Source organism: Otolemur garnettii, unplaced genomic scaffold (genome assembly GCF_000181295.1).
Source record: "Otolemur garnettii isolate 467f Iridium unplaced genomic scaffold, OtoGar3 scaffold00001, whole genome shotgun sequence".
In the NCBI taxonomy this organism is placed as follows: Eukaryota; Metazoa; Chordata; class Mammalia; order Primates; family Galagidae; genus Otolemur; species Otolemur garnettii.
Genome location: NW_003852396.1, coordinates 28,321,400 through 28,335,958, shown reverse-complemented (window position 1 = coordinate 28,335,958; position 14,559 = coordinate 28,321,400). Strand labels below are relative to the sequence as shown.

At 48.4% G+C, this 14,559-nt stretch overlaps 1 protein-coding gene across 1 annotated transcript in view; it reads right to left on the bottom strand.

Moving 5' to 3' along the window:
• Window positions 1–4,388: 4,388 nt before the first annotated feature.
• Window positions 4,389–14,559, bottom strand: part of UCP3 (uncoupling protein 3) — a 10,818-nt gene continuing 647 nt past the window's right edge. The window contains exons 2-7 of the mRNA XM_003780908.2: window positions 10,413–10,633; window positions 9,308–9,518; window positions 8,870–9,070; window positions 7,691–7,792; window positions 7,040–7,220; window positions 4,389–4,638 (exon numbers count right to left, since the gene is read on the bottom strand). Of these exons, the coding sequence (XP_003780956.1) occupies window positions 4,524–4,638; window positions 7,040–7,220; window positions 7,691–7,792; window positions 8,870–9,070; window positions 9,308–9,518; window positions 10,413–10,538 (936 nt within the window). The 5' untranslated portion in view covers window positions 10,539–10,633 and the 3' untranslated portion in view covers window positions 4,389–4,523. The remainder of the gene's footprint in view (window positions 4,639–7,039; window positions 7,221–7,690; window positions 7,793–8,869; window positions 9,071–9,307; window positions 9,519–10,412; window positions 10,634–14,559) is intronic.

Genomic DNA, 14,559 nt, shown 5'->3' with positions numbered 1-14,559 from the left:
CAGCTTGAGGCTTTGTCTCAAAAAAAAAAAAAAAAAGAATTACCTTTACTTAAAAGATTTTTGGGAAGTCAATTATCCATTATATCACTAATATAACTGAGTCAGGGCTCAAACTATCTTATTTTGCCTGATATACTAGAATTTGATAAAAAGCACGTTTCTTTTGAATGACTTGATTGGAAGTGATTCTAGATGTTTAATGAGGAAAAATATGCACAGAACTCAGATGTCAGCCTCACCTGGTGATCTGACGTTCACATGGTTTCATGTCCCTGGCTTCCTGGAAACAGAAATTGAAGCTAGGACTGGAAAGGGCACACACGCCTTCGCTTGGGAGCAACTGTCTCTCAGTTCCCAGAATCACAGAATCTTAGGTCATCTGGTTCAAGCCCTGCCTTTAAGAAGTGCACAAAGAGTTCCTAGTATTTTCCCCTGGTAACCTCACAAAACTTCCCACAAATTTTGTTTTCTGTTGTCTAAAAGGCTGGACTTGTAGATCACTGGGCTCCTGATCCTAGTCAAAAATCTCTTAGAATTATTTATTGCCCCCATCTACCCCGAATCATCACCCAAATACCATTCTTTGAGTAGATGATGTGTTTTTTTTTGTTTTGTTTTGTTTCTGAGACAGAGTCTTACTATGTTACCCTCAGTCGAGTGCTGTAGTGTCACAACTCACAGCAACCTCAAACTCTTGGGCTTAAGTAATTCTCTTGCCTCAGCCTCCCAAGTAGCTGGGACTACAGGTGCCTGCCATAATGCCCAGCTGTTTTTTGGTTGCAGTTATTGTTGTTTAGCTTGCCCAGGCTGGGTTTGAACCTGCCAGCTCTGTGTATGTGGCCAGTGCCCTAACCACTGAGCTACAGGCACTGAGCCAAGATCATGTAGGGTTTTTTTGTGTGTGTTATTTTGTTTGTTTGTTTGAGACAGAGTCATATTATGTTGCCCTTGGTAGAGTATTGTGGCATCACAGCTCAGCCTCCCAAGAAGCTCAGACTACAGGTGCCCACCACAACACCTGGCTATTTTTTTGTTGCAGTTGTTTAGCTGGCCCAGGCTGGGTTCAAACCTGCCACCATTGTTGTATGTGGCTTGTGCCATAACCACTGGGCTACGGGTGCCAAGTCAATGATGTGTTAATATTGCTACACAGAAGCCAGGTGCAGTGGCTCACACCTATAATCCTAACATTCTGGGAAGCTCAGGACCAGCCTGAGCAAGAGACCTGGTCTCTACTAAAAATAGAAAAACTTGCTCAATGTTGTGGCAGGTGCCTATAGGCACAGCTACCCCAGAGGCTGGGGCAAGAGGATTGATTGCTCAAGCCCAAGAGTTTGAGGTTGCTGTGAGCTATGACGTCACAGCACTCTACCCAGGGAGACAGAGAGAAACTGTCTCAAAAATAAATATACATATTTCTACATAGAAAATCTGAACAGGCTTGGCGCTTGTGGCTCAAGTGGCTAAGGCGCCAGCCACATACACCTGAGCTGGCGGGTTCGAATCCAGCCCGGACCCACCAAACAACAATGACAGCAGCAACCAAAAAAATAGCCGGGTGTTGTGGTAGGTGCCTGTAGTCCCAGGTGCTTGGGAGGCTAAATAAAGCAGGAGAATCGCTTGAGCCTAGGAGTTCGAGGTTGCTGTGAGCTGTGATGCTACAGCACTCTATCCAAGGCGACAGCTTGAGGCTCTGTCTCAAAAAAAAAAAGAAAGAGGTGAGGGGTGGCACCTGTGCCTCAGTAGTAGGGTGCTGGCCCACATACAAAGGGTGGCAGGCTGAACCCAGCCCCGGCCAAACTGCACCAAAAAATAGCCTGGTGGTATGGCTGGGCACCTGTAGTCCCAGCTACTTGGGAGACTGAGGCAAGAGGATTGCCTAAGTCCAAGATTTTGATGACGCCATGGCACTCTCCCGAGGGCAACAAAGTGAGACTCTGTCTCAAAAAAAAAAAAAAAAGAAAGCAGTGAGGATGAATGGATATTTGCTTTTTCCCAGGGTGCAGAGGAGTCAGAGTGGGGAAGGAGGGAATGACATTAGGAGCACCTCCCCGTTTTCTTTTTTTTTTTTTTTTGAGACAGAGCCTCAAGCTGTCCCCCTGGGTAGAGTGCCATGGCATTACAGCTCACAGCAACCTCCAACTCCTGGGCTCAAGTGAGTCTCCTGCCTCAGCCTCCCAAGTAGCTGGGACTACAGGTGCCCACCACAACACCTGGCCATTTTTTGGTTGCAGCCATCATCGTTGTTTGGCGGGCCCGGGCTGGGGATTCGAACCCGCCACCTTAGATGTATGTGGCTGGCGCCTTAGCTGCTTGAGCCACAGGCGCCGAGCCACCTCCCTGTTTTCCAAGGCACTTTAGATCAACCCTCACAACAAGCCTCTAGGGAGGAGCTGTTATTCCCACTTCTTTGGTAGAACATTGAGGTACAAGGATTCCCAGTAGTTAGGTCACTAGGAAGGTGGGGTGGAGTAAGGTTTGAACCTAGTTCTGACTATCATCAGAACCACCCAAGGCTGCTAAAAAGCAGAAAAAGATACTGGAATTCTGAGTCCCCATTATTAATTTGAAAGACATGTGGTCTTAAGCTTGGAAGTTGTCTGGTTCAACCCTGCCTTTTGCGTTAGAGGAACTGAAGCCCTAAAATGTAGAGTGACTTGCCTGCAATCATAATGGGTCAGCAGGCAGAAGAAAGGGTAATTTTGTGGGGCCAGATTTGGTCCAACCCTGAAAAATAGGTACCTGAAGTGAGAACTTAAGTTTCTGTTTTATTTTATTTATTTATTTATTTTTTGAGACAGAGTCTCATTACGTAGCACATAGTGGGCTGTGGTGTCACAGCTCACAGCAACCTCAAACTCTTGGGCTTAAGTGATTCTCTTGCCTCAGCCTCCCAAGTAGCTGGGACCACAGGTGCTGGCCACAGCACTTGGCTATTTTTTTGTTGCAGTTGCCATGGTTGTTTAGTAGGCCCAGGCTGGGTTTGAACCTGCCAGCCTCGGTGAGCTGCGGGCACCAAGTCAGAAGTTTCTGTTTAAGAAAGAGAAAACAGAAAGCAGTTGTTTTCATCCCCCACTGGAGGTGTGAATTCCTTTATTGAGTCAGAATGATTTTCCAAACATTCTGAGTCCTGCTAGTTTAGGCTGTCAGTCTGCCATCTACCTCTTTTTCCCTAAGCACCATAACCCTTAAGATGCTCACAATTGAGCCAGGAAGTCAGGCCTGCAGATTCATGTCATCCTCTGTCACTCCTGGCCCGTGAGTCTCCGGTTCTTTTGATCTTACCTGTAGACAACTGTATCTTTCAAAAACTTACTTTCTGGCAGTTCCTCTTTTTTTTTTTTTTTTTAAAGGCAGGGTCTTACTCTATTGCCCTCGGTAGAGTGCTGTAGTGTCACAGCTCACAGCAACCTCCACCTCCTGGGCTTAGGCGATTCTCTTGCCTTAGCTTCCCGAGTAGCTGGGACTACGCAAAAAATAGCCATAACGCCTGGCTATTTTTTTTGTTGTTGTTGTTGCAGTTTGGCTGGGACCGGGTTGGAACCCACCACCCTTGGCATATGGGGCCGGTGCCCTACTCACTGAGCCAAAGGTGTCACCTCTGGCAGTCCCTCTTTGTCCTGACAAAATCTCTCCCAAGACAGCATCCTTATATTTACGTGTGTACATAGCTTTTTCTTTTATAAAGTGCCTTTATACCCAGCTTCTCATGTGATTGTCACCCTGATGAGGTAGGCAGGGGAGGGATTATCAACCCATTTTACAGGAAAGAGGACTACGGCTGCCCTCTTGATTCTCCAGTGTCATCAGGGAATATTTGCAAGCCTCAGCCTCACATTGGCTCTTCACAGTTTCTTTGGCACAGGTTCTAGGCTTTCTTCTGTTTCTCAGATTTCTTTTCTTATTTTGCAGTTTTGGCTGGAAGCCCGTCACCCTCAGTATATGGGACTGGAGCCCTACTCCCTGAGCCACAGGTGCCGCCCTGTTTCTCAGATTTTTTAGAATCCCAGTGGATTCTACGTGGCAGACACATTACAAAAAGGCTTGTGATCCATGGGCGACCATGAGGCCTGCAGTCACAATCTTTGTGGTGCTTTTGAAGCATCCTTCTAGACTCCTTGGCTGATTTCCAACTGTGTTGTGGACCACTCCTATCCCAGGCTTACAGTCTTTCCTGCTTATAATTCATTGTCTAATCAGATTCTATGGAGGAGACAAGTTTGCCAACTTCTGCTTTATCCAAATGGATCTGTTTTGGTTTCTCTTGCCTAAATGTTAGGCATGTCAAATGGTTTTCAAAAATTAATATAATTTATTTCCATCTTGTCAGTGCAAAAGCATTCTTAAGAGAAAGCACTGAAGACCAGAATCCTTCCTCTTCTACTTCTGTTTCCTGAATCAGCAACAAGTAAACAGTTCTGTAAACATGTGTAGTCTGTGTCCACATGTAGGTGGATCCACTGTTCTATTCCATTCTTAACTGGTTTCAAGCAAGTTAAGTACCAGTTGCTTTCTTATCTTGTTCAAAAAGGAGATTCTCGTAAAATCTGGACTTTCATCAAGGCCCGTTTCAGCTGCTCATAGGTTACGAACATCATCACATTCCAGGATCCCAAACGCAAGAAGGAGGGTGTAAATCTGATGAGGAAAACAACGAAAACATCAGGTGGAGAGGGCTGAGAGACCACAAATAGACCCCCTGTGCTCTCCCCCCATATACAGCGTTAGTGTCAAAGAAACTTGACTTCTGTTTGTCTTGAGCATTTTCTACGATCTGTCTTTTTCTTCACTGCCTAGGGGATTGAGGCAGTTGTTGGAGTCAGGAAAGGAAAGAGAACTAACATTCTGAGCCAGATTACTGTGGCAGGCAGTTAATTCTCACAGTTCTATAAGGTAGCTATGACTGCTGCTGCCGGGTTCCTCTTCCAAAACTGAGGCCCAGGGAGGTTAAGTAGCTCTACCAAACCACACAGCTAATACGTATCAGAGATGGGGTTCACATGAGTACCTGACCTGACTCCACCCTGCTGCGGGTGTTTCTGGGCTCATTTATATCCTAAGGGGCCACTGCCAAGGAGGCCCCTGCCAAGGCACTGAGAAGCTGGGACACTGTGAAGTGAGGGCAGAGTGGCACCAAATTTAGCTCATTCCACACAGTGCCTGTGCTATGATGGCACAGCAGGGAGATAGTTCCCCAACTCAGCTGTGACTCAGATACTCAGGGACGAGCTTGTCATCTGCCCCCTGTCTTCCTCTCACTCTCTCCTCTAATCCCCTCCTGGAACACTCTCACTCCGGCCAGACTCAGCCAGTTACAGTTCTCTGACAGTGCCAGGCCCATGGCTTTGTTCATATTGCTCTGTTGGAATGTCCCCTACTCTCTTCCTTGCCTGGCTGGTTGCTCTTTGCTCTGTAGGACTCAGAGTGGGCACCATAACCTCATGCCATGGCCTTTCCTGACCCTCACTGGGAAGGTAGCATTGTGGCAATAAATGTGAACTTTGGAGTCAGACCTGGGTTCAAATCCCAGCTCTACTAGTTTCTAGTTTTACAACCCAGACAAGTTATTATTTATTTACTTATTGATTGCTTATTTTTTTTGAGACAGAGTCTCCTTATGTCACCCTTGGTAGAGTGCCGTGGCATCACAGCCCACAGCAACCCTAAACTTTTGGGCTCCACTATTTCCCCCCTCTCTAATATAAAATAAATTTATACTTTAATATTGTTTCTGGGCTCATTTGAGGGAAGCATAGCACAGGGCTTAGCACACACAAGATGCTCAATAAATACTTGACAAGTAAAAGAATAAACTGAGACAAGTGGTTGGAAAGGAAGAGTATAAAGACAGAGGCACTTATCAGAACAGTCTGTCAATTGAATATAGTTTTATCATGTCATTCCCAGACTTGAGAACCTATAGTGACTCCTGTTTTCTTGGGTCCAGTCTTACATCAGGCACCAGAAAACTATCCATTGAAGGCATCAGTGGTGGGAGGTGAAAAGGCCAAGTAAAGGGCTTACTAGTAGGATAAACAACATATCAGATGTGGTGTTTGATGGTCTGGGTTTGAGCTGTGGCTCTGTCATTTTAACCTGTGATCTTGGACAAGTTATTAACCTTTTCTGAGACTCAGTCTCCTCCTCAGTAAATGTGGAGACTACGACCCAGTTCAGGAGATTGTTGAGGTAACATATGCCAAGTGCTTAGCATAAGGCCTAATATATGGTGACTTAGCTATCATGATTATCATAAATAACCCACATTATTGAGTGCTTGCCTTGTGTTAGGGGCTTCGGGAGATAAATGGTATAAGCTACTGATCCTTGGCTTTAAGAAGCTTGGGCTTTAGCATGGGGAGTAACTGTAGCTTACAAATACAAATAAAAGGCATGAGGCGGTAAATGCCATCAAATAGTATTGCCAAAGTCCACAGGGAGGAGGGAAAATTTATACCCGAGAGTGTTAGGAAGTAGTTAGCATAGGAGCTAGTCCTAAAGACTGGCTAAGGGGCAGTGCCTGTGGCTCAAAGGAGTAGGGCGCTGGCCCCATGTGCCAGAGGTGGTGGGTTCGAACCCAGACCCGGCCAAAAAAAAAAAAAGGAATGGCTAAGATTTAGAGCCTGTAGATGGTGAGAGGCATTCCATGAGGAGGGAGCAGGAAGTGCAAAGGCATAGAAGCAGGAAAACGTGAAGCGTGTTGGGACGGTGAGTAAAGCACTGGCTGCCATCTGTGTAGTCTGGGGAAAAGTTTGAGGATTACTAACTACTGTTCGCTCTCTTCTGCCCCCAAAGTTTGGAGATAGACAGTACTTTCACCTATCCCTAGACTCTTTTTTCTCATCAAGGGTTCCCTGACTCTCCAGATCAGGTTTGGTTCACTTTTTTTCCTCCATAGTTCTTTATACTTCTCCTTTGTGGCATTTACACCTGTACTGTTCACCATTGCATTTCCAGACTGACCCATCGTAGCCATACTAGAAAGGAAAGACACCCCAGTTCACTTGGTGGGTGTGCTGGAGGTACAGAAGGTGCTCACCCCTTATAGAAGGCTGTGGGGCCCTCCTGGGCTACCAACTTTAGCATACAGTCCAGGGGGCTGAGGTACTGGCCTGGTGGGGAGTTCATATACCGGGTCTTCACCACATCCACTGGGGAGGCCACCAATGTGGCACAGAAGCCAGCTCCAAAGGCAGAGACAAAGTGGCAGGGGAAGTTGTCTGTAGAAGGGAAGGGAAGAGCAAATACCAGGGGGTGTGCTTGCATTCTATTCCTTGTAGGCTCATTGTTTGTCCCCAACTAAACCTTGAACTCCTTGAGCATCAGGATGGCATTTTTCATAAGTTTGCCCAGGACTAAGCTCTTGGTAACTATTGGCAAACTAATTAGAACTGGGTCATCTCAGAGTTGGAAGGTCATCCAGCCCAACCACCTCATTTGAGGAAACAAATCAGAGAAGGTGAGAGACCCTTGCTTAAAGGTCCATAGTGAGAAGTGGTGCCGGTATTGGCATCCAGGTCTCCAACCTTCCGGCCCAGGCGTCTTTCCTACTGGTCATAGCAGGCAGTTTTTTGGCTATTGTTCCCTCTTCTCCTAAAGCTCAGTTGCCTCTGGGTGGTGCCCACTTTGTGGAGTGCTGTGTGCCTGCCCTGCTGAGCAGAAGCTGTCTGCCTGGACCCTGGTGCCTCACCTGTGAATAGGCGATAGTCCAGCAGCTTCTCCTTGATGATGTCGTAGGTCACCATCTCAGCACAGTTGACAATGGCATTCCTTGTGATGTTGGGGAAAGTTCCTGTTTAAGAGAGCTGGGGCTGATGAATGGGATAAATGGGCACCCCGCTGCAAGGCCACAGGTCCCAGTGTGGGGCATAGTGTGAAAAGCCCACCCCAGCTGAGCAGATCACCTACGTTCCTTTCTAGGGTTAACATGTCTTCCTCAGAAAGAAAAACAGAAGCCCATTTGTGTTGATTTGACCACATTTTGGAGGATAAACTATAATAGCTGTGAAAATTCGAAAATTAAAATGTGTCTCCCTGAGACTCAGCTGTAATCAGAAAAGGACGTCATTCTTTGAAGAGGGAGGCTGGGCTTTTGAAGCAGTGACAGAATGCAGTGCTAGCAGAGCCCTAGGAGAATATCAATACCAACCCCCTGGTTTCACAGGTGAGGGGACAGGCTCCAGGAGGGCACCCATCAAGTGAGTGCAGGGCCAGGGCTATCACCCAGATGTCATCCTCTTAAATTTCACTGGGTTACTGTTTCTTCTTCAAGAATTCATGTGACCTCATGGCCCACTTGTGAGAGATTCTAGCATTCATCAGGGTGGCCGCCACATAGGGAACTAAGAAGTCGCCTCAGCACCGCATCTCCCTGTGTCTCACGCCTCGCAGCTGTGCTTTTCTGAAGCTTCTGTGTTTTTCTCTGTGCCCTGCTTGAAAGCCTGTCCCTTCCATCTCTACACATTTCAAGTCTGTTCGGCCTTTGGGGCCCAGCTTATGCTACCTTTTCTGCAGCACTTGTGGGCTTTTTCCCACCTGTGGATCTATACCCCTGGCATGACACCCAGCACATCCTGCCCGTGGTAGGGTTAGCTACTCCCTGACTTATCTCCTCTGTGTGTCTGCAAGTGCCCTGCCAGGGTGGACAGTGTTTTATATTCATTTCTGTCTCCCCTGCAGCAGCCTGCTTGTGGTAGTGTTGGTAAAATGAACTGAATTTGAGGTACCCGGGCAGGTCAGTGAGGTATTTTGGGTTGGGATGTTCTTTTAGAATCACTGGAAGACACCATGCTGGGAGTTCCCTCCTGACCCAGCCCTAGTGTGAGGAGGGCTCTGCCAAAGGCCCCCTGAGTCTGGAGTCCAAGCTTACCTTTCCACAGGCCCCTGAGCCCCTCCTCCCTGGCGATGGTTCTGTAGGCATCCATAGTTCCACCATATTTCCTGTCACTCCTGGGCCCGAGGTGCACACTGGCTTGAAATCGGATCTTCACCACATCCGTGGGTTGGGCGCAGGTTACTGCCATGGCCCCTGTGGTGCAACCCGCCAAAATCCGGGTAGTGACGCTGGAGTCTGGGAGAAGCAGAGAGTGGGCCAGTGTCCCTTCTCTGGGATGATGATCTTTGTGGGGCTGCCCCTGCTCGCTGCCTGTGCTCTCTCCTGTGTTAGGGTCTTTTTGGAAGATCACTCAGAGTCTCCTCACGAGTGTCTGTTACCAGCTTCCCTGCACCCTAGTTCTGCTCTGAGTCTACTGAGACACATTCTGCTTCCACCCACCCCCCTTGTGTCTGCGGGGAAGCAGGCACTCACGTTCCACTCCTTTGGGTGTATAGAACTGCTTGACAGAGTCATAGAGGCCGATGCGGATGGAGGCAAAGCTCATTTGGCGCTGCAGGCCGGCGACCAACCCGTTGTAGGGGCTGCGGAGGCCCTCAGTGCGCACCATGGTCAGGATGGTGCCCAGCACACCACGGTACTGCACGCCCAGGGCTGCCTGGGCTGGCCGGTTCTCCCCTTGGATCTGAGGGACAACCACAGCGCGTAAGAGCTGGGTGGGCAGGCAGGAAGGGGTTGTGTGCGCAGGGACCCTGCCTGGGCTAACCCGGAGAACAAGAGCAGCTATCACATCACAGTACAAATAATGCAGGTTTGTGCAGCGCCTTGCAGTTCACAAAGCAGTGTATGCACACACTGGGTAGCAGGTCAGCGGGCCACATTGTTTTTCCCATTTTATAAATGCTTCCTGGCTTGCGCAAGGTCACACAATTCCTTATATTTTACCTTATGGTTTACAGAGTAGGGCCTAGGCCATGGAGGGCCCTGTAACATCATGCCAAGGAATTTAGATGTCTTTCTTTTTTTTTTTTTTTTTGCAGTTTTTGGCCGGGGCTGGGTTTGAACCTACCACCTCTGGTATATGGGGCTGGTGCCCTACTCCTTTGAGCCACAGGTGCTGCCCCCATTTTTTTTTTTAAAGACAGAATCCCAAGATGTTGCTCTGGGTAGAGTACCATGGCATCATAGCTCACAGCAACCTGCAACTTAGGCTCAAGTCATCTTCTTGCCTCAGTTTTTCTATTTTTTTTTTTTTTGCCTCAGTTTTTCTATTTTTAGTAGAGACCTGGTCTTGCTTCTCAGGCTTGTCTTGAACTCGTGAGCTCAAGCAATCCACCTGCCTTGGCTTCCCAGAGTGCTAAGATTATACAGGCATGAGCCACTGTGCCCAGCTTCTTTTTAAAATTTTGTCTTGGGTGATGGAAATGGGGAGGAAGCAAGGAAGAATCCTAAGTAGTAGGGTGAGTGGCCTCATCAGGAAGTGTGAGGAAGGGCACATGGGCTGACAGCCTGGGTGCTGTGGTAGAGAATTAGCCCCTTCCTTGATGCCAACAATGACCCTTGGTTACAGGGCACCTACCTGTAGGCGGACCTTGGCTGTGTCCAGTGGAAAGGTGAGGAGGTCAGCAAAACAGGCTGCCGTGCCTGCCCCCAGGAACTTCACGGCTGTTGTGGGAGGCACTTCTGTAGGCTTTAGTCCAACCATGGTTCTGAAAAGCTCTGCCTAGTTCCTTTGGGGCCCAGAGGAGTCTAGGGAGAGGAGGCTGCTTTGTGGCTGTGGGCTTCAGTACAGTGGGGAGGCTGCTGGAGAGAGGCCAGAAGAGGCAGATGGAGCAGATGTCTGCCCCAGTCCCCAGGCGCCCTCAGCACCTAGGTGGGTCTTTGGAAAGTGAGAAGCCTGGGCACTAATGCACTTGAGTGGTATGAACTTGGTCTATGAAAACAAGTCGCTTTCCCATCCCCCATATCTTGAAATCCTCACCCTGCTCCTGCCCCTCTACTCCATAACATGTGGGAGGCAGGGCTAGTGGTAGTATCTCTACCATATAGATGGGGAAATTAAGGCCTAGGCAGCGACCAGACGTGCATCTGGCTCTACACACACCCTCTTCTCCCCAGTGTCAAGCTGGTTCCCGTGAGAGGCCTTCTCTGCTCATCCTGCACTCTGAGGTGCACAAAGTCTGCCAAGTCTCACAGACTCTTCTCTTTCAAATAATTTAAATAAATGTTGGTTGTGACTCAACAAAACTATTATTCTTATTGGATGAAAACTTTAAATTTTTTATTTTGTTTTTAAATTTCAGATTGATATGAGGGGATGAATGTATTGAATACTTTTTTTATTTTTTTAGACAGAGTCTCACTTTGATGCCTTGGGTACAGTGCTGTAGCATCATCATAGCTCACAGCAACCTCAAACTCCTGGGCTCAAGTGATTTCCTTGCCTTAGTGTCCCAACTAGCTAGGACTATAGACACCCACCACAATGCTCGGCTCTTTTTTTGTTTAGAGTCAGGGACTTGCTCTTGCTCTGATTGGGCTTGAATGCCTGTGCTCAAGCGATCCACCTGCCTCAGCCCCCCAGAGTGAAGTTGTAGTTGAGCCCTTCACCTAGGGGGCATGTTGAACACCCTCACATTGTGTACATTAGGTGAGATCCCACCCATCACTTTCTCTCTTCCCCCGCCCCCTCACTATATCAAACTTATGAAAAACTTTTTTATTTTGGCAAGGCTGCCTGCATATAGTGTTTTTTTTTTTAATTTTTTTTTTTTTTTTTTTTTTTTTTTTTTTTTTTTTTTTTTTTTTTTTTTTGAGACAGAGCCTCAAGCTGTCCCCCTGGGCAGAGTGCCGTGGCATTACAGTTCACAGCAACCTCCAACTCCTGGGCTCAAGCGAGTCTCCTGCCTCAGCCTCCCAAGTAGCTGGGACCACAGGCACCCGCCACAACGCCCGGCTATTTTTTGGTTGCAGCCGTCATTGTTGTTTGGCGGGTCCGGGCTGGGGATTTGAACCCACCACCTTAGGTGTACGTGGCTGGCGCCTTAGCCGGTTGAGCTATAGGTGCCGAGCCACTTTTGTTTCTTAAAGATAAGGTCTTGCTCTGTTGCCCCAGCTAGAGTGCAGTGGCATCTTCATAGCTCATTGCAGCCTCCAATTCCTGGGCTGAAGCAATCTGATCCTCCTCCCTCAGCCTCCCAAGTAGCTAGACAACAGGCACATCTCTTTTAGCTGAAGAGAGAGCATTGCAGGTGTGCTAGAGGACCTAGCCTCCTCCTGCTTCTCTCCTCCCTCCCCTTTGCCCTACAGAAGACCAGTAGCTGCCAGGTGCTGGGCTTATCTCCAGAGGTGAGGTGCTGGCTCCTCTGCCTGGGCCTGGAAGGCAGCATGTGAGTGTGTGGGAGCAGCTGCCTCTCCCAGTGCCTGCACCCCGGTAGCGTCGCTCTCTCTCTCCCAAGCGCTGGCATTTCACTGCCTTTCCCCTTTTCTGAAGTAAGCTGAGGTGCTTGGGACCTCAGAGTCATGAATCTAAGGATCTCTCAGAGTTGGGGAGGCCCTTGGGTGCTATATTCTTTAATGTCTAATTGGTTGTAGAAATGTCCCTTTTCCAAAATCTTTGGGGGCCACCCAGGGTCTAAGAAAAAGCCCTATAAGTTGGCCTGATGTGGTGGCTTGTGCCTGTAATCCTAGCACTCTGGGAGGCTAAGTTGGGAGGATTACTTGAGCTCAGGAGTTTGAGACCAGCCTGAGCAAGAGCCAGACCCCTGTCTCTACTAAAAATAAGAAAAACTAGCCGGCGTTGTGGTGGACACCTGTAATCCCAGCTACTCAGCAGGCTGAGGCAAGAGGCTCGCTTGAACCCAGGAGTTTTGAAGTTGTTGTGAGCTACGCTAACACCACTGCACTCTAGCTTGGGCAACAGAGTGAGACTCTGTCTTAAGACAAAAACCAAAACCAAAACCCTATAATTTAGGCATTTTTTTCCCACTGTTAGAGTGTCTGGGGTCATGGAGCAGCAGAGGTGAGACTCCCCCCAGTGCTGTGGGACTCCAGTGCATTCTCTGCCCTAGGCTCTTGGTGTGGAGAGTTTGTGCTGTGTCAGATCCTACAAGGAACTGGCTTTACCAGCTTTGCCTCCTGGTGAGGCTGGGGAAAGCCTGTTCTTCCCTCCCTGGAGGGCTGAACTGTAGCACAGGGTTTCTCCTATGAACCTACATTGTCCCCAATTGTCTGCAATCCCTTTCAATCACTTTCTTGTAGAATGAGCTTTTTTTTTTTTTTTTTGGAGGCAGAGTCTCAGTATGTAGCCTTTGGTAGAGTGCCATCGCGTCACAGCTCACAGCAACCTCCAACTCTTGGGCTTAAGCAATTCTCTTGCCTCAGCCTCCCAAGTAGCTGGGACTACAGGTGTCTACCAGAACGCCTGGCTATTTTTTGGGTATAGTTGTCACTGTTTGGCAGGCCTGGGCTGGGTTCAAACCTGCTAGCTCCAGTGTATGTGGCTGGTGCTCTAACCATTTAGCTACAGGCGCTGAACCTAGAATGAGCTTATTTATTTTTTGGCCAGGGGCTAGGTTTGAATCCACCACCTTTAGCATATGGGACTGGTGCCCTACTCCTTTGAGCCACAGGCACCACCCAGAATGAGCTTATTAACTACAAAAGTTTGCCCCTACACGAGGAGTCCTAAGACAGATCTCCTTACCTGCTTCTTTCTGAAGCCTTGTGCAGGGAGGATACTCAGAGGAGTCACAGAGGGCCAGTTGACCAAAGAACTGCATTTACTGAAGTGGAGAAATAGGAAATAAGATCAGAGATGATCACAGGGGCCTTTGGCAGAAGATCTTGAATGCCACGGTTATGTTTAATTTAGTGGAGAAGGGATAGTGGTTGGTGGTTTTCAAGCTATGTTCAGAGCATGCTGGTGCAGGTATCAGGAATGGACTGGGAGAGATGGGAGGCCCTGAGAGCACTCAGGAACCTCTGAGTGAGGAGGTTGCTGGTATTGTGCCAGCAGGAGGTGTGGAAGCCTGAACTTGGTCCAGAACAGTGGCCAGGGGCAAAGCTGGAGCCTCTTGGAGAGTGAATCCTGAGCCACCCACAGCAAATGGAACTGATGGGTATGGATTCTGGTCAAAAGCCACACACACCTTGGGGGGAGAGCTCTAGAAATTTCAGTCAAGTTGGGGGAGGAAGGGAGGCTATGGTGGTGGGCGCAGGTAGGGCTGCCCTGAGGCCAGGGCTCCCCAGCCTCCTTCCTTACTCCATCATCCCCTAGCACTCTAGCAGAGGTGTCACAGAGGGCTGTTTGTTGCTGGCTGGTAGAGGAAAAAGTCAAAAGAGTCCCCACCTCTGTAGCTCTGTTAGGGTACCTGATCTAGTCTGTACAGCCAGTTAACATTTGCTGAGTGCTTCCTGCATCAGGCCCCCTGCTGAGGGCTTTGTGGCCATGAACTAATTCAATCTCTTTATGAAGCTATAAGTAGTTGCTGTTATTATTCCCACTTCATAAAACAGGGACCTGAGTTTGAAGGCTTTAGCTAATCATGCAGCTGAAATGAGGGAGCTGAGCTTGGCACTCAGGTTTGTCCCACACCTGAACCTGTGACTATTGCACTGCTGAGAAAGTCTCAGTTATCAGAGAAATCTCAGAGTCCCTTGAGCTGCCTATTTACAGAGTGGGTTCTCTTCCCTCAGCCCTGGAGATCGCATCTGCATTAGAAACA